This window comes from Branchiostoma lanceolatum, chromosome 16 (assembly GCF_035083965.1).
Source record: "Branchiostoma lanceolatum isolate klBraLanc5 chromosome 16, klBraLanc5.hap2, whole genome shotgun sequence".
Lineage (NCBI taxonomy): Eukaryota > Metazoa > Chordata > Leptocardii > Amphioxiformes > Branchiostomatidae > Branchiostoma > Branchiostoma lanceolatum.
In genome coordinates, this window is record NC_089737.1 from 1970670 (window position 1) to 1990493 (window position 19824).

The window sequence follows — 19824 nt, forward strand, 5'->3', positions numbered from 1 at the left end:
ACAACGATTTATGTATTTCACCCTGAAAAATTTCGACCTTTTTTTTGTCCTTTGTAATATTCCGTGGATCAAACAAAAACTATCTCAACTGCACGCCAACATTACATGAAATTGTGATGGTACCAGTTCTGACCACAATGCACCGCGCAAAACGTCACCGATGACGTCATGATAAGAAGAGGAAATTGAAAGATGGATGACGGTACCATCACCTTGTAACTTCCAAGTGGTTAGTTTTAGGTTGTTTATAAACATGCAGTTAGTAGAGGACAATATGTTTCGCAACAGGAAACCCCTGGAGAGTACAGACAGGAGACTAGGGGCTTATCATGTATCTATCATAGCTACCTCTGGAGGCTTGGATCCTTTTGCGCATGCCCCTCTGGGGGTCCTAACACCGACGGACTCTGAAAAGTCACAGAAGCTCCCTTCTTTGCAATCATCCTGTTTAAAACAGTCCAGACCCTGCGCAACGTGAACGAGAAAGGCACACTTGATATCTTCCACTTGTGCTTTTTGTTCCCTCCTATTTACATGTTTAGTAAGTAGAATTTTAATGTTTATTTTGTATTTCAATTTTGTTATTTGTAGCGCTAGCTGACCGTACGAAAGTCACTGTACGTTTTGTTGTGTCAGTGCCGCTGTCATTGACTATACAAAAGACCTATGCAAAGGAAGCTGGCTCAAATGTCTATTGCAACAGTTCACCAAAAGAAAAAACTCTTTCTCAGTTTAAGACAGACCATACTATCAGTTAACTTTACAACTGGTGGTTGATTGATTCATTGACTGTTTTTTTTATTTTGGTGTTTTTTTTTTTACGAAATTGCAAATGGCAAATTATCGCCGCAAATATAACCTCGACATACAAGTACAAATGTTCCATCTCTTTTAGCTATCATATGATATTGGACTGTTCCATTGGATGGGATATCTGAGAGGTAGGTCTACATTAAACAATAGTGAAAACTCGGAAATTCATCTTCGGGGCAACTATAGAATAGTAACTGCTTTTGAATGCTGCATTCCTTAGATAATTTAAATTAATTTTATCTGACAGTGAAGTAAAATTGGTCAACATTGAACAAAACGTTGAGAGACAATATTGAAAATAAACGATACATGTGTACTTCTTGTACATAGGAGCAATTTTTGTTTAAACACAAGATAATGATTTATATGTAATTTTGCTTATACTTACCAGACACATTCCTTTTGCACCCGGTTCAGCAAAGAAGCAGTATTCGAAGTTTGGGCATTCTTGATTGGACCCACACTCGACCATGGTTCCTATCAAACCATTCTGAAAGGCACAACCCAAGATTTCATGTCAAGTAAAACAGAGCAACGGTTCATATCATATTACATATTCAGATTCGGTACTGACCTCGTCCCACTGCCTTTGTAGCACAAATATTATCAATAACCAAGCGGCTTTGCTCAAACAAACAGCTGGCATTGTCCATAAGCTCTTGACTTTTTCGGCTCCTAATACCGGAAAGGGGTAAATATTTTTCCAGAGGAGTTAATTTGTCACAGTTGCCTACTCTTTCAAATCATCTATAATATTTGGCTCATTTTTAGTATTTTTCAACCAACCCATGGAATCTAGTAGAAACTAGCCTTACCCCATATGGAACAGCCTGTAGCACCAGGGACAGCACCACCCAACAGAAGCAGGGCCTCATTTTGGCTGTAGTCTATCACGTCAGGCACGTCTTCGGCATAGACTGTAGTACCTGAAAACAGACCAAACTTGCATCTAAGAGAAGGTCCTAAGTTCAAGTTAATGATGTATCAAAAATGCATGACAAAATGTTATTCAATCAATCAACCATCCGTGAGCATCAGCGCTGGGGCATTTCGGCTGTAGACAGTTCTCTTAAGAAAGTTCTACGTTATATGGTAAATAGTCCCAGAACTTTCGTCGTAAAATGATGATGAGTGATAAATGCAATCAAATTTGTTTTTGAGCTTTTGTTGTGGTTGTTGAGAATTGACAGAAAATAAGTTCTTCGATACGCCAAATGACAGCTACTCATTGACAAGCAACTGGATCAAATTGGGAAAACTGGATAGAATTGGGAAGTTTCCACATGTTATCCAGCAGCATCCAGTTGCTTGAGTAGCTGTCATTTGTCGTATCTTATTACCTGGATATCTAAACGTTATCAAAAAAAAATCTTCCGTACTTCAGCATCTAACGGATTTCCAACCGAAGATTGATGTGTTTAAAAATTCGTATTTTCCTAGAACGATCGTAGAGTGGAACTCGTTACAACCAAGTACAGTGGAAGCATCCTCATTAGATAGCTTTAAATAATGCATGCAGTTAGATATGCGAAGGTTAGACGTGACAGGTCGTTCGGTGTAATATAACCAGCTGCTGCCGCACCGCGTGCCTGCGAAGCTGGTGTGTTACGCCGAATGGCGGTTTTACCGGCTATACAGATACAGATACAGATAACGGATCCCCACAGCTGCACGATTTTACAGAATGAAGACTTTAATTTGTCCATTCATTTTTTGAAATGCCCCGCTTTGTTCCTTGTATTCAGTCCCAACTACCTGACATGCTTACATTTTCTCCCCCACCCAACCTCCTTGTTGACATACATGACATCTTAAATACCTGAAAAGTGAAGGCCATCGTCACAGGTCCCCACACGAGGCAACGACCCGTGCATCAGGGCAAGTATGAGACAATCCCTGGTGGTTTCTTATGTCTCCTCGTGTTTTGATACACATGAATTGGCACAAAGCCCCCTCCCCCTACTATTCGGAGAAGCTTGTCTGGCCCAGTTTTGCAGCAAAACACCAACATGAAGCTACCAATAACTGCCCTTACTTATATACATAATCTTGGGCCCATAACATACCAAAAACTGTCCTTTTTACATAATCTTGGGCTCGGTGTTACAGCAGGACACAAATCGGAAGGTTTAAAAGAGTGACCTCTATGGAAGCTACCAATAGTTGTCCTTCCTTATCAACATAACATTGGGCTCAATGTTACAGTAAGACACCAACTTGAAGCTTTTAAAGAGTGACCTCTATGGAAGGTAGTAATAACTGTACTTACTGATACATGATGTTGGGTCCTGTGTTAAAGCAAGACACCGACTTGTTGTTTTTAAAGAATGAACTCTTTGAAAGCTACCAATAACTGTACTTGCTGATACACGTAAACAGTGTATACAATGTTAATCTATATCCAATAAGCATTATACTTACACTAGAAAGAGACTAGAAACTAACATTAGCGATACCCTAGCAACATAACAAAACAAATAAAGTGGTGGCCTTAATCATGAATGACAGTTCAATCATCAATTTACCATCTGCCATCTACTAATGATAGGTCTCTGTAATCAAAGACTACAGTTTCAGACAAGACAACATAGGATAATGTCATCGTCCACAACTATCTATCATTGGATCATTTAACAAAGTGAATCATCGACAACATAAGACGTTCTCAATTACTTCTGACTCAGAATCTGAGTAAGTCGTTACTTAACAATGAATGTTACTTACTAACTGTACAGACATCAACATTACCAACTTACATGTAATATCTAGGCAAGTACTTATGATGGATACGCATTTTCTACATTACTTGTATACATATATTTCAAAGTCTTCGCGTAGTCATGTTAGTAAACGTATCAGCATTCGTAGGTAAACATATTATTAGACTGACCAAAGCGACCCAAAAGATTCCTTTCCAATGTGATACAAAGGACTGGCATCTGTTACAGATTCCATAACGCAATAGAAGGTGACAAATTGCCATAATTAATGCAGCGAAGCGTGGAGCCATGAATAGCTGGATTATCCCCAGGCTTTTATGAAATATCATACCAATATCATGTTACGTTCCTTCAAAGCCTGCCGGATGTCTTAAACCACCGTTTGAAGAATTCCTCTCGCAAAACTATCATTAAGTATTGTCTTCTTTAAGTTTGCCTCTAACCAACAATATAAACTATAACCATTCACCTATCGGGGATCTACTTTTCAATTCCATTAATTTTCATTCATAGTTACCTCCCAATGTCTCTGGGCGATATTTAGGCCGTTTGACAAATGACAGACAAACTATGACACAAAGACGGCATCCACATATCAATGAAAGATAAGCAGACCAATGCATATACGCCTTCAGGGCACATTTGTCGGCTCGTTCATAACATAGTGATAGTTATGTTTAGCCATACCTAGTATGGCTAAACATATTGTTTTTACTCAGGTTTCTTCTCCTCCTCCTCCTCCTCCTCCTCCTGTCAAATCTTCAAATCGATTCATCTCTGTCATTTTTTGACCAAATGACCTGAAATTTGGTACAAAGGTAATGTAGGCAAAAGCCAATGTGCGTTTTTTTCCTTTTTTTGATATTGACCTTGAAAGTGATTTTATTGAGGTTTTTATGACCAATAATGCATATCTTGGCCTCCTACGCCCTGGTATTTGAACCGAATGACCTGAAATTTGCTGTATATGTGCCTTGAACAAATCTTTAAAGGACTACATTCTCATTTTTGGCATACATATCTTCAAAACGATCTAGTTGGGGCTTTCTTGACAATATTTGCCACTTCTGTCACTTTCAATACTACATATGACCTAAAGGTCAGTGACCCCAAGTGCCTTGCACCTGGCCTTGCATGCCTGTGAGCCTTGCGACCACCTGATTGGTCAATTAAATTAATCTAATTATCTTTCATTTCTGGCACAGGTGTGCTAATATCCATGCCAAACATGGTATGGGAATTCCTAGGACATGTGATTTCATGGCTTTGTTCACTCTTTTTTTGAACAAAGATACACATCTCCAGTTCCTATGTATTAAACCAAAATAATGTGAAATTTGACATGTGTCTGCCTTGGTTATGTACACAGGCCCTCATTCAAATGTTTGGCATACAGCCTTTCAAAACGATTTTTTAATCAAAGAATTGTATACTATTGAATCATGCATTCAAACAAAGGGGTGTCACATTCTTATATTTCACCCATACTATCGCTGAAATATGTTGTTTTTGGTCATTTCCTTCTTCTCCTGTCAAATCTTCATATATATCATTATGTATGCTATGGAAAACTTGATCTTTTTAATTCAATTTTGAACTGGGTTGATTATGCGCAAGAGTGTAATTTTCAGCGGATCTTTTTCGACTGGTCTAGTTTACATGGAGATGGCGCGGAATATCCCATTCTTGCAAGGGGAGGATTCTTTAATTATTTCTTTCAATTTTGAGCTGGAATGATTATGAAAAAGTCCATTTGTTAACAGAAGTGTATTTGTTAATTAATAAGTGGATATGGTTTTGGACTGGTCCATATTGTGTTGAGGTGCTACTGGAAGACTCCATTCCTGTATGGAGAGACTGATAATTGTTTTTAAACTCAATTTTGGACTGGGGTGATCCATTCTTTTAGTGGAAGTATTTTAGAATGGTCCATTGTTATTTTGGGAGAGTCCATTTTTTGCATGGCGAGGAGTATGGCTAAACATGCTGTATTTGCTCGCAAATGTTGCCTTTCTAGTTCATTTTGTTATAGTTATGTAGTCTTAATATTCACGCAGATATACTAACATGAACTATTGAGCTTACATACGATTGAGTTGCAGTGAAAGGTTCCATAAATCGCAGCTGCATAGAGTCAATTTCAAGTCACCGAGAGGGTTTTCAGATAATATTTGTAATAAGTTTGAACTATTTTAGATACAATAACATCTCAGTCAAAAAGTTCTAAATTGTTCAAACAATAGAAAATCAAAGTCTCAGCTTGTTTCAGAGGATTTCAAACTGTTACAACTAAAGGCAACAAGCACCGACGCGTAATGTGGAATTGACTCTAAAATGATTAAGAAAATAGTGCTTCTTTAACTTCTGTAACTTCTTTACTGCATGGTTGGATACGATCCACACACAGCTGTGTAAGGGTGCTCACCTGGATCTGACATCCATAAAACAATCGTCTCTGTTTTAAATCGGTGAACCAAAATCAATGGCTACGGAATGAGAACTAATCTCGGCACACTTAGCTGACCTGTGCTGGGTGATTTATTACAAGCAGGTGTTTGTTGATAAGGTAACAATACAGGACTTGTACTAGTCAATCAAAGTCCGTCAAAGCACTTGACTTGACGATGGAATAAAAACTAATTATAGTTGGAGAGCAACAGCAATACGAGCACAAATGTCTACAACAACGTGTGCTTTGTGATGACAATAACCTACTACAGTGACGTACGTTGTGTGTGCTAGGTAGTATGGAAAGAACACTGAATCAAGTGGACGTTATATATTATTCTGTAGTTTGACAAGGCCTGCTGTGGCGATGTCACTGTAACATAAGATGGTTAGCTGTCTTCTAGTTGGTCTACAGTGATCTGCAGGAAGGGCGTACGTAATACAGTGCATATTAGAATCCTAACTTTTTGAGAAATGTACACTGTGTATGACGGTATGTATGACTAAATAGACGGCGCCAGGCTGCCCAGTAGCCTTGGGACCAACTCCTTCCAACTTATCTTGAATAATGTAGAATCATTACTCTTTCTGTCAGAAGACGTCCTGTAATGTATAAAATCAGAAAGGACTCTATGAATAGAGAGGAGAGGAGAGGACATGACTTTGCTAAACCACTTGTAGCCTGAGTGTACGTCATCCTGTTTCATTTCCAGGCTCTACCTTCGCCAAAAGGTTTTGTTTGGTGAAGGTAGAGCCTGGAACTGAAACATAATGACACTCAGCTAGACCACTTGCACCGTCTACGGCAATTGGTGTCTGCCTTCCCTATTCGCCAAGGAAGCTCTTTACTATTCTTATACGTAATTTGCTTAGAACAACAACATGTCCCTGGATAGCGATCAATTCAAACAAGTGAACCAAACAACACGAACAGTCGACAGGAAGCCACGCACAGTCACAGGAAACGAAAACAGACAGAGCTAATTGTTCGTCTGGCACGAGCCATTGTTGCCCTGCACCAATCAAAACATCCAAGGTTGTCAACAGTCGGCAATGAGAAGGCCAACCGCAGACACTGGATGGCCGTGTTTGACCCGTGAACAGCTTGTTCTTATTTGTATGTGTATGTATGGTATGTGTATATTATACCGGTTTCCTTTCCGGCCGCGCACGGAAACCAAGAGTTCGTATAACTGTTAAACTACCAGTTACATGTATGACGACTCTACTGAGATGACTCCTCGAGACAAGGGGGGCAGCAAAAGTGCTTGAATCATTGAATCCTATTCAGATTGATCTTATTTCATATAGGACGTCTAACACTGGTTTTCATTCCACATTGTTCTCATTTCTTAGAGTATGGATACTACTGGTTTCCTTTCCGGAAACCAAGAGTTCGTATATTTGTCGAGTTACCAGTTATGACGACTCTACTGAGATGACTTCTCGAGACAATTGGGGCAACAAAAGTACCTGCCATTGAATCATGTTCAGATTGTTCTTATTTCATAAAGTATGGATAATACTGGTTTCCTATCCATATTGTTCTCATTTCTTAGAGTATCGTTAATACGGATTTCCAATCCGGAAAGTTTATATATCTATTGAGCTGCCAGTTATAAGACTCTACTGTCAGTACTTAGATGACTATACTTTATGTTCTGATGTCATGAAAGTCGTGCCGTGGCGGCTCTTTGGCTCAAACGAGACAGGGGGCAACAAAACACATGTAAATAACAAAAGAAGATCAAACGTAGTTCGGCAACCTCCTAACATCAGCAGCTTAAATAATGTTGGCCATGACACATCTCTGTAAAGATGCCTTGTGTTTCTCCAATGGTCCGTTGCTCGAGTTCGGCGTCTTTGTCACGTCTCGTTTGAGTAAATGTTGAGACCCAGATAACCTGTAGTCAAATTTACAACGCGGTGTCCTTTTGTAGTCCTCCATTAAACTTGTGAGTGGTGTCGTGTTGGCTTAACGGTTAGGTTGTTTGGCCCAGAACCAAAAGGTCCTGGATTCAAATCCTCTGACATACTACTGGTGTTGTGCTTTTCTCCACTCAATCCAGGTGTAAATGAGTACCTAGGTTTGGTTAGGGACGTCCCTCGAATAGGTCATTGAATGCAGTTACAACTTACCGAACCTGACTAAAGAAGAAGACCTTTCTATCAATCAATCAATCTCCAAAGTACTTTTTCTCGACATTTTGGCGCAATGACGCGCAAAAGTAGCCATTGTATAACGAGTGTCTAACTCACCATGTGCGGCCATATATTCGTTACGCAACACCGCCCAGGTGTCACCTAACTCTCAAGGAGTTTCTGACAACTTTCACTACATGTGAAAGTTAGATTTGTTCAGCTATGTCAACTCACAAACAAAACACAAACAACGCAATACCGGCCATACCGATAACCAAACCACTACCTCCAAAATTCCAGCCCAACCACATACCACAACTTCCCTGCCACTACATAGTTTCTTTTGTATGACATTTTAGAGCGGAACGTCGTATTTCTGGTTCTAATCATTATAATTTACGGACCAACAGTCAGTTAAGTCCCCACATTGCAGCTTTCTTGACCAAACAAAACTTACATAAATTCTATATTTGAGAGAGAAATGCCATATGGTCTAGCCACCCCAACCTCCGATCTCGATAATCTCAGAGTCTAACTCAGGGGGGCTTGTTTCTAAGAATATAACTCTGGGGGCCTTTTGTAGAATTTTCTTGGGGGGATATTAGACCTAGAGCCGAGGAGCTGGCGTGCGTAGGCCATGGAAACAGTCTGTCATATATGGTCCCATACCTCTCTGAAGGTCTCTTTAGTCGTTTAACTCAGCCCTTTGATTTGCTGTATGTCCGGACAGAAGAAGAGCCTCTTACAAAACATCCTTTGCTAGCCCTAGAACTTTACTCTAACCTATGGACAGTGCAACATCAACCTATCAAGTATCTCCCGTTGCTTTTGTGCTGAACTTTTCAACAAACACATCTGCTTGTATAACAAATATGGATTCCTTGAATAACAGTCGCATCAAAGGAAGTCTTACAGAAAGGAATGTAAGCCTTCTTTATCTCATAATCTCAGCTCTCACACGAACACCTTTGAAAACTACTGGAGCTTGTGAAGTAACAGAGGAATGTTTCTTCATACCTTATAGATGTAACAGATGATTAAACACGTCTGTTGCAAGATATAGTATTGGTTATATCATTGGCCCAGTGTTGTACATGTCAGAGTATAGTTCACCTGATAAGAATTAACAAGGCTTTCAAAAGGAATCATTATTGATACATATGGACATGGAATTAGGAAAAATAATGTAAGTAATGTTTAGACATCGCCATTGTTTATCTAGCTCACCATTTAGGAATTCCTAAGCATTAAGTTAATAACAAATATTAAGTGGTGAATTTAGAGCTTTATGTATATCTAAGGAAACAGAAAGCCTGACTACATATTGGTGTGAAGCAATTCAGTCATGTTTAGGTCAAATGCACCTGATGCTAAATCACATGACACAATGTGAGGTCATTCTTTGTGTGCATAGTCAGTTTGCAAATGTCTAGCTTAGATTTTAGATGATAAGTTTAGAACACTAAGCATTTTGTATCCTTGCTGCTATTTTGATTGTAACAGGCAATGTTTACGACATTCTTAATGATCTTTAATAAGCTACAGCAAATGATAATGTTTTAATACAGTTCTTACCACATCTCTTAGTCACGTGTAGGCATGTACCTATAAACGTAGAACATTACATTCCTTTGGTATTGCTCATTCTGTACTGGTTCTCTGTGATGACGGTTTAATATTTATACTCGATGTAGATTGAATTAAAAATGACACTGTCAAATAAACTACATTAGCAATCCTTTGGTTATTCTTTTTTCGATGCCTATCAAAAGGAAAAGGCAACATAGGCCACCAATTTGTTTCAAAATGGTTAGAAAGTATGTTGAAAATTCACCAAAAACACAGATCTTTGTCTGTAAGGAAATAGGTGATTACATTAGGTACTCAACTATACCTTCACAGAACAGAAAAATACATCATAGAACAGCAATTCAGTTTACATATTTGTAATTTCTTATCAAAATTGTTAGAAAATGTTTTATTTCAAAGTTTCACCCAAAACACAGATATTTGTCTGAAGAGAAAAAAGGTAAGTACGTCAGGCACTCAACTTTACCTTCACAGAATAGGAAAAGACTTCGTGTACCAACAGTTCATTTTACCTATTTTTGATGTCTTATCAAAGTGGTTAGAAAGTGTACATTTTCAAATGTTCACCCAAAACACAGATCCTTGTCTGCAAGGAAATAAGTAATTAAGTCAGGTTCTCAACTATACCTTCACAGAACAGGAAAAGGCATGATAGACCTACAAATCATATTAGTAATTTCTTATCAAAATGTTTAGAACGTGTACATTTTCGAATGTTCACCAAAATCACAGATCCTTGTTTGTAAGGAAATAGGTAATTAAGTCCGGCACTCCCATACCTAACTATACCTTCACAGAACAGGAAAAGACATGTACCAACAGTTCATTTTACATATTTGTAGTCTCCTATCAAAAATGGTTAGAAAGTGTACAACTTTAAAGGTTCACCAAAAGCACAGATCCTTGTCAGTCAGGAAACAGGTAATTAAATCAGGCACTCAACTATACATTCACAGAAAAGGAAAGACATCATGTACCAACAGTTCAAATTACATATTTGTAATGTCTTATCAAAAATGGTTAGAAAATGTACAATTTCTAAAGGTTAACCCAAAGCACAGATCTCTGTCTGAAAGGAAATAGGTAATTAAGTCAGGCACTCAGCTATACCTACACAGAACAGTAGTTGCGGAATAAACACAGTTCTCAGTGCCTTACCTGGTTATTTCTGGCTGCTGAACGCGGTATTATGCGTTGTAAAGTTGCTCTGATGACAGCCAGACCTGACAGAAACTATGACAAGTATTTTTTGCACCAGATGGTCTAGACTGGATGACCTTTTGACCTTCAGACATGCGGAGAATGAGTGAGAGAACAGGGAGAAGCCCGTCTCACCGGTATGTCACCCGGAATATTACCCCATTGTATTTTTTGTTGGGGACCGTCCCAACTGGTCTTTATTTGTCCCAAACAAACTTATACTTAACAATATCTATGTATGTGATGATTCTGTACGTTTAGGATCGCATTACCTTATTATTGTCGCTTAACAATATCTATGTATGTGATAATGTGACGATGCTTTACGTTTGGAACTGCACCATCTCAACATTGATTAGCGATATCTATGTATGGGACAATACGTTTGGGACCGCATTGTTTGCAGCGACACCTAGCTGCAGTGCAAAGTGGATCAATCATTATTGCCCTGGAGAAGATGTCAGATGGTCAGCTGTTATCAATTCCTTAGTTGTGAATAAAGAAGTTTGTTTTTCAAACCTGTACTGTTAAGAACATTGGTAGATATCATAATGATATCATTGATTTGATAGAAGTAAGGTCATGTACAACTCTGATACCGATTGAACTTCTTCATTTTGTCAGTACATTACACATATGAAACACCAGAACACATAACCAATGCTTATTCTACTACTATTGTAATTGAAATTGCCACAGAGAGCATTTCCCATGGTACCATCAATTTTAGCAAGGAATTAATCGATTCTTGCACAGGCTTTTGTTAATGAATACTGAGATCTTTGCCTTATTGTTTTTGTAATCTTATCTTGACATTCCATCAAACCGTGTTTGTAGTTATCCTTCTTAAGCAAAATTGATCTGTAATTCCCGACGGAAAATGCAGACCGCTCATTCCTTGACAAAGTCAAAGATCCAGTCTTTGTCTATGATTCCTTTTTCCTTGTCAAAGACTGGAGAGTCGAAAATATGAGACCGAATTTTACGTTAGAAATTACCGTTCAACTTTGCTTTATAGAATGATTTCTATGTACAAACACGGTTTGATGAAGTTTCAAGGTAAGATTCCTTGACAAAGACTAGCCAGTGGACATTTTTGATCAGTCCAATTTTTGTGTTAGAAAGTACAGTTCGACTTTTGTCCTTTGTCGAGGATTCCTGGACTGAACAGTCGAAAATTTGAGTGTTGGAAAAAAACGTTCGATTTTTTTCTACAAACACAGTTTGATGACGTTTCAAGATAAGATTAGAAAAAAAACATAAATAAGCTAAAGATCTCAGTAACAAAAGCCTAGGAAGGAATCCACCCAGTCCTTGCTAGAATTGATGGTACCAAGGGAGCTGCTATGTATACTTTACAATGACAATAGTAGCATTAGTTATGTAGTCCAATTTCCGTGTTGGAAAGTACAGTTTTGTAATTTGTCGAGGTCTCAATCCTGGACTGGAAAGTCGCAAATTTGTCCAATTTTTGTGTTCGAAATTATAAGTCAACTTTGCTTAGTTTTGTTATATTTTTGTTCTTTTCATACACGATAGAATCACTTCTTACGATGTCAGTTTCCATAGTAGCAAAATGCTCTAGTCTGACAATGTCTAGTGTACAACCTGTGAGACTTGCTGAAACCTAATCACTTGGTCTATTGCGTTTCAAGTTTGTTTACTTAAAGGCAACATTACTAAAGACAGAGCCCACACATCCTATAATTGAACTTGCACAACAATGTAATCAAATGAGTTGCTACCTTCATGATTGACACCCATTCCAAGAAATGTTTTTGTAACTCAATCAAGTTTTTGTAGTTGACAAACTTCTCAAAAGATAATGATAAGTAGTTAGACGTAATCAACGTTTCAACACTTGTAATTATCTTAATTCGATTCCTTGACATACCATAAGATACAATACCATAACAAGGACATTCTCACTCAATTTTACCCGCCAATCAAAAAAACACAGTACGACAAAAACGCGTTGACGATTTAGATAAGACACAACATTAGGAGCTCGGGTAACAATTACTTTTATCTGTATTCTTACGATTTATGCCATATTGTAAACCTTAACTATGGATCCTAACATTAAGTCATAATAACTTTTCCCACAGACCCACCTGGCCAAACACACCTGTGCAAGAATTAAGGTTGACAGGACAAAATGCTGAGGGGGAGGGGCTGGGAAATCTTCCACAGTGTAGCCATCTGCCCCGGCGACTTAGGCTATAAAACTACCCTACAATTTACAGTCTAATTCTACTTCGCAGTAGGCCATCTTTAATAAATCTTGTACTTAACTCAGACGAGGATTTCTTAAGCAAGACGACATGGCTGGTTAAGAATAAAAGACAGGAAGCCGAAGACAGGACGGCGGCTTTTTGAAGCCGACAATTTGGTTTGGTTCGAACAATGGAACTCGACGTCCTTTGATTTCTGTTCTTCGAAATTCAATTTTCTGCGGCGACCTTGGAGCTGACCAAGCGCTAAGGTGAAACAAAGCTGCGGCTGTTTGGGTGTAATATGGATGAGAGTTCAGGAATGGCGAACTCGCACGGTAGTTAAACGGTGTGAAAGCCTGAGTGAACCACCTGAGGGTACACACTATCCCTTTATCCCTCCACAGTTATGCCGGTGCGACCATTAAAACGCACACTTGTTGCTATACTACAGCTCTGTTCTTATCTAAATCGATTGGAGATTACCCCCCGTGTCTCTTGGGATCCATGTTGATTGTTTACAGGCGACTCTTCTTTTCAAATGCAAGAATGTCGTAAGATCTGTCCTTTTCATAAGCCCAGGCTTAAGCAATTGTTGTTGTTTGTATGCTAACGCACACCTACCATTCTGAAAACGCAGTGTGCCGCATAAAAATAGGTGTATGACGTATCTCAGGTATGAGAACTTAGGTGGGATTTTACAACATACACTGGGGATACCTTACCTTAACGCTGGATTGAAGCTGGCGCAACTGCCCTTCCCGCCTGTTTGATCCGACCCTCGTCACTTCTGCAGTACAAGACGCATGAATCCTCTCGTGGGACGGTCGGTACTTGTCTCTGAAGCCGGCGTCGTTCCCTTTCTGTCACGTCAGATCGTCCCGAGAAAATTGACGGCCACTAGCCGCCAGGTTGCCCCGACAATTAAGTGACCACGTGGGCTGGTCCCATATCGACCCCGCGCGCTCCCACAACCACCTGGTCGGCCGACAAGATGGCGGCTGTCCACAAAGATGGCGGACGGTAGGTGGCAAAGTGGGTTCCCGCGGGTGATAATAATCATCGGCCCACCGAACTGGATTTGCGGGCTTTAGAGGGGCACTGTAGCGTGCCAATCGAGCTAAGCAGACGACATTTTAGGATGAGTTTTATCTGTCGCCTTCATCTGTTATCATGACAACTTTGTCTTACTTACATCCTGATTGTAACAGTCAGATATCTATTGAGTGACAGATTATATTGTAACTTTGCATCAGTTAGAACACGTGTATACGTTTGTGCTTTTTTTATTGTCTAAACCCTGAATGCTTAAGTCATTTGAAAACACAAGGTCTCTTGAATATAGCTCTACCCATGTTGTGTTTAGCCTGAATGCCAGGCCAACTCCTCGGCTCTGCTGCCAACATGCCCCCAAAGAAATTCTGCAACAGCCCCCCCCCCCCGACCCTGTACGATAAATATTATAGAGATCGGGGGGTCTGCCATCCAGGTTACGTTGTGTTATTAGTTGCGAGCGATATGAACACTCTGTCCCCAGTTCCACTAGGACTGCAGACGACAGGTTGCTTACCTCGTTGCATAAATCTGTTACCAGGTGTTTACTACAAACAGGTTAGATAGAAGTCTTTCCGCTTGATTCTACCAGGTGTAGTCACCAGGTTATGGCTCAATGCACAGCTACAGGCAACGCTTGGATAGTTACAGTCAAGCATGCCATGACTTGTCTAGTAAACAGTTAAGTTACTTTCGAGCGAAGTCCAAGCATACTTCTTGGAAAATATGTATCAGATTTTTAAACAATATCTTCCTAGCAGCGCTCTTCCTAACTGCAGCTTCCTTTAAAACTGTAGGTTACAAGTATATGTCGGCCCCATGTAGGAGCTTTTAATATGCCACCTTAATGGCGGGTTGCACCATAATGCTGTTTCTCTGTTCATACTGTTATGTAGAATAGAACTCGTTGTCATCAAGTACTGTAGGAGCATCCTTATTAAAGAACGGTTGCAGTCAGTTGTACAAAAGTAAGGTGTGGCAGGTCTTTCAGTGTAATATAACCTGCTGCTACCACGCCGCGTACCTGCGAAGCTGGTGTTTTACTTTGAATGGCGGTTATACCGGCTATACAAATACAGATGTACGTATGATAGTATAGTTTTCTCTATGAACAAAAATGTTACAATCGAAAATCTTCACATGGTACTGTTTAAGGATCCTTAATTGTAAAATAAAATGATAAAGAAGTAGCCTGAAATACCAAACTTTCTAAAATCATTTGCCAACGAGATGAGTTCCTGTCCCGTGCATTGATGTATACAGGCAGAAAGTCAGACAGACAATTGAATAATTTCGATGTAAGTGACACCCCAGAATTACGATCATATACATATTGTGCATCATCATGCTCAGTTGTATGTAAGATTTTGTATATGAATACATTTCTTTTCATTGTGGTTATTGAGTTCCTTAAGATTTTGTTTGAAGAGTTTTTTTAGTTATTTAAGATAGGATAACTTTCAAATATATCCTAAGATCAAAATCAATTGACTGACGTACATTCTGTACTTTGACTTTTGACCTCACCTTTTGACAGGGATGTGACCCTCTTACCCTTAATAATTAGGCCCTGGGGCGGAATTCAATGGTGCGAACGCCAGGTAACCCCACGGAACAGCTGTGTGATCGGGCCGTTTGTTTACGTAAAATCTCAGCGCTGCAGTGAAGCCATTATCACGTCTCGTAGTCTGCAGTGTGGCCAAACTGCCGCCATTTTTATCCCCGCCATTTTGTTAATGACGACAATTCTGTGACACCTGCGGATATTTAACAGCAGTAAACCTGGATCCTGATCTTTATGGTGACTTGTATGACGTCCATTTCGTACGGCCGGCAGACTTTTGGCAATACAGTGGTTTGAAAAATAAATGACCTGGAAACATTCATAATCGAATAATGTGTACATGACTGTATTCTAGGTGCAGGGCACCCCCAAATCACGCACTTTAGGATTTGGCCATTGCCTTCATTGTCTATATTAAAAACAGACCTTTACCACGTGCCACACTGGAGTCAACGAAACTGGTCAGTTGTCGTTTGTTTTGTCACAACAAAGTCTGTTGACATGCACACAGACCACACGTGCTGTATTATACAGTTTGTGATTTATCACTACTCTTCACATGTAAGACAACTGTATATTTCGTCCATATATAGACTAATAGCCTAAACTTATTGGTCTTCTATGGCTAGCTTAATTTTTAGTACCAATAATCGTATTTGTCCCTACAGCTTTAAAACTGTTTTTGTAGCCAGGCTCTTCCGTCCATTGAGCACGTTGAATGGGTCGAAAAGTGCCCCTGGCGTCTTCAGAAACTCGGCTATAGAGTTTTCACTCGACTCGGTCTTTCAGCCAATTACTCACATCTTTGATAGACAGGGGTCGACACTTCGGTTCATGTGGTGGGGACGTTTCTATTGTGTGTTGAGGAGAAGTATTTTAGCTCCAGGCCTGGCGAAACCACATAACCTTTCATTGGGTAGTCTTAAAACCCCCGTCTCTTTTTGTTGCACCTTCTTTTGTTAAGTATCCCAAATCCCCGTTTTTTACCTGACGAACGCGATTTGACATCTTCCCGTTGTCCTCCTGACAATGCCTATTGGAAGACTGTCAGGTTTACAGGTATTGTTAGCTCTCCGCGCGTTGTAGGTTTACAGAATGTTTAGTTGTGAAAACAGGTGTTAGGGAATAAGCTGGGTCTAAATGAGCGCAGGTGACGGAGCAGCTTCAGGGTAAGATATGCCAACGACCCGGCTGCCCCCCTCCCCACAATGAAGGTGACAAAGAACGATTGAAGGAACACCTTTACGCAATAACGCAAGTTGGAGAATTAAGAAACAAACTGACGCTGTGACAATGCTTGAAAAGTTTTACGACACCCTCAAAGTATCTAGCTGACAAAACAAGTCTTTATTATTTTAAATTGACGATAAAATTGGATCTTTGTCAGCATATTCAAAGGGTTGCTTGATTGTGCACGTACATTTGGGTTCATGTTTATCGGTGAAAATGTTGTGGATTGTTTGTTTGTTGTATTCTCTGGTTAAGTGAAAACATTGACCTTTGAGTAATGTTTCAAAGCTGGCTTCTCAAGAAAGTTCTAAGATCTGGAAGTCTTGGTTGAAAGACATCAAACGAAGGAATCAAAGTCTTCTCTCAGATTCAAAACACACGAAAAACAATATTACTTTACCCTAGGGTCCCTCTTCAACTGACGATTCCAGAATAACTGCTCCTTTCTTAATTCTTTAGGGACTCATTAAGATTTGATGATAGATCCCGTTGTGGGTACATCGGAATTAAGATGCAAACGTCTCCCTCTGTGGTTTTCGTCACAAAGGATACACATTTTCAAACATCCTCTGCAGTGAATTTTGTTTCTCAACAACATACGTCAACGCAACGTCCACCACAGATGAACAAAGTTATAACGATATTATTTTTGTTTTTAAAGACAGTGCGCTTTTCTGCCTTTGCAATAGTTATTTTTGTTTCTCAATAACATACTTCAACGGAACATCAAAGGCAAAAAATACAACAACTTAAGTGATAGTATTCATTGAACTACGGTCCCAGTGGTCCACCCACAGTTGAAAAAGGCTTTAGATGTTTTTTTTTGCTTCTTTAGAAATCGCGTTTCACCCACTGCACGTTTAGTGTTGTTTGTTGTTGGTATGTTACAAAGGCGCCCCCTAGGGATGTAGGTATAAACCGCAGAGAGTTCTGCTTCACCTTTTCACTTTGAAATGCCAGTGGTATAAAATTTTATAATGATTTAAACATGTTTTCAAGAAAAGACCTAAAATTTTCACGTGAATGATTGAGGACATTTCATTTTTGACACTAGTACTTTATGATTAAGCATGGTGTATGGTGAAATGACGTTCTCTTTCCGTGACCTTATACATGTACAGATAACAACAATGTTTTGATATCCATGAAACAAGAAGAAAAATTATACCACACAGATAAACATTCTTGACTATCGCATTGTTTGAGAAGACAGTCACATCAGATTCTATAATTTTTTTTTTGTTCTTCATACAAACCACACCAAACTCAGATACACAAATGTCAAGAGTATACCAGACACAACAAAATAGATTACTGTCATTTCCTTGAGGGTAGCTACAGACTTCATATATTGTTCAGAACTATCGAGCTGTACGATGTAGACTTCATACACTGGACACTGTCAAGATTATATATATATACTATATATATATTATATCACTACATATATATATATATATAATTGATAACGTTATATTTATTCATGAGCACAATCAATACATTACAGCAAGATGTACGTTTCCATTTCGCAGCCGAAGGCTGAATGTCGTGTATACAATACTCCGTCTATATAAAGTTAGCTTTTTATCAATGTCTAAAATGACAGTAGAATAGACACCATGTACATATTTGAATAAAAAGACTCTTTGTACACAAACAAGTGATTTATTCAACTTACATTTCGGTGACCATCTGTCACCTTCCTCAATGCAATTCTGACTGGTTCACAAGAATAAATCACTTGGTTGTGTACAAAGAGTTTTGTTCTTCAGTGACTTACCAACCTGATGAAACTATTCACGGAAATGATCATCATCATTTGTCGCCCCTAGTGGGGTAAGTCCTGCACAACCGCTCTCCACAATGCTCTATCATTCATAGCTGCTCCCAATATATATAATTCATACAAATATATATATATATATATATATATAGTATTTGTATTATCATAAGACGTGGATCATGGAGCTTATTCACATGTTGAACATTGTTTTGTTTGGCAGTCATATACTTATGAAATCTTTGTAGAGAAAAAGTAATTACCAATTTCAAGAACGCGCCCGTCACACATATATGTATGTGTTTATGCAGTTTGAGACCAAGCTAGTAAAATATTCTGATATATTTTGGATGATTTGGAAAAAGATCTCCTCAATTATAGATATGTAAGAGAAGAACAGGGGATGCCCCTGTAGCTCAACTGGTAGCAGCCTCACAGTTAATTAAAGCTCCTGGTTCCAATTAGTTGGTAATTGGGAGACTCCGGTTCAATCCTAGGAAGGGCATCTCGGTTGGGGCTGCACCCATTTTAAGAAGGGACGTAAAATGGGGGTCCCATGTCTCGAGCAGGTTAAAGGGGAAGGGCTAACATCCCATCCGTGTAAAAATATAACCTGCTACTAAAATGCAAGAAAACGTGCTGCTTTATGCGCCACCAGGCACTACAAGAGTCTGAACGAACGAGGAGAACAAAGAACATTTCAAAGAATCTTTCCGTCTCCGGAAATCTGAAGAATAGAACATTGAGTTCAGGCCCTATGTACCATGAATTCGAAATTTGCTCGGTCAGCGCCCCCGATCCTTATCAACGAAATAGGAACGAATCTTTTTCACGTTCAGTGTATTTATTTGTCTTTTAAATCTGCGCCATGATGACGAAACATATTCGCCTCAGCGCCCCAAGTCCTTCAACGTCCCATCTAAGCATTTATCACCAATGTTGGCCTAGTTTTTATCTAGCGCTGGGTTCTGAAATACCTCTCCCTGAGACGTTGTTTTTCCTTTTTCTCCAGTGGGACGGGCAATTAGCAAAGGAAAACAATCAAAGAAGCTAATTGGGTATCCCTAAGCA

The 19824-nt window shown here is 39.3% G+C and overlaps 2 protein-coding genes across 9 annotated transcripts in view; both read right to left on the reverse strand.

Moving 5' to 3' along the window:
• Positions 1 to 14180, reverse strand: part of LOC136421544 (uncharacterized) — a 34543-nt gene extending 20363 nt beyond the window's left edge. For 3 of the 8 annotated variants that reach the window (XM_066408874.1, XM_066408876.1, XM_066408872.1), the window contains exons 1-4: positions 13852 to 14179; positions 1629 to 1739; positions 1202 to 1303; positions 349 to 465 (exon numbers count right to left, since the gene is read on the reverse strand). In XM_066408874.1, coding sequence (XP_066264971.1) covers positions 349 to 465; positions 1202 to 1303; positions 1629 to 1688 — 279 coding nt within the window. In that variant the 5' untranslated portion in view covers positions 1689 to 1739; positions 13852 to 14179. Of the gene's footprint in view, positions 1 to 348; positions 466 to 1201; positions 1304 to 1628; positions 1740 to 10871; positions 11040 to 13851 lie in introns of those variants that run through there. The other 5 variants (XM_066408878.1, XM_066408877.1, XM_066408875.1 and 2 more) reach the window with 4 other exon arrangements.
• A 3849-nt stretch (positions 14181 to 18029) lies between these two features.
• Positions 18030 to 19824, reverse strand: part of LOC136422136 (octopamine receptor-like) — a 19915-nt gene continuing 18120 nt past the window's right edge. The window contains exon 7 of the mRNA XM_066409784.1: positions 18030 to 19824. This exon is cut by the window's right edge and continues 1229 nt beyond it. The gene's annotated coding sequence lies outside the window, so the exon portion shown is untranslated.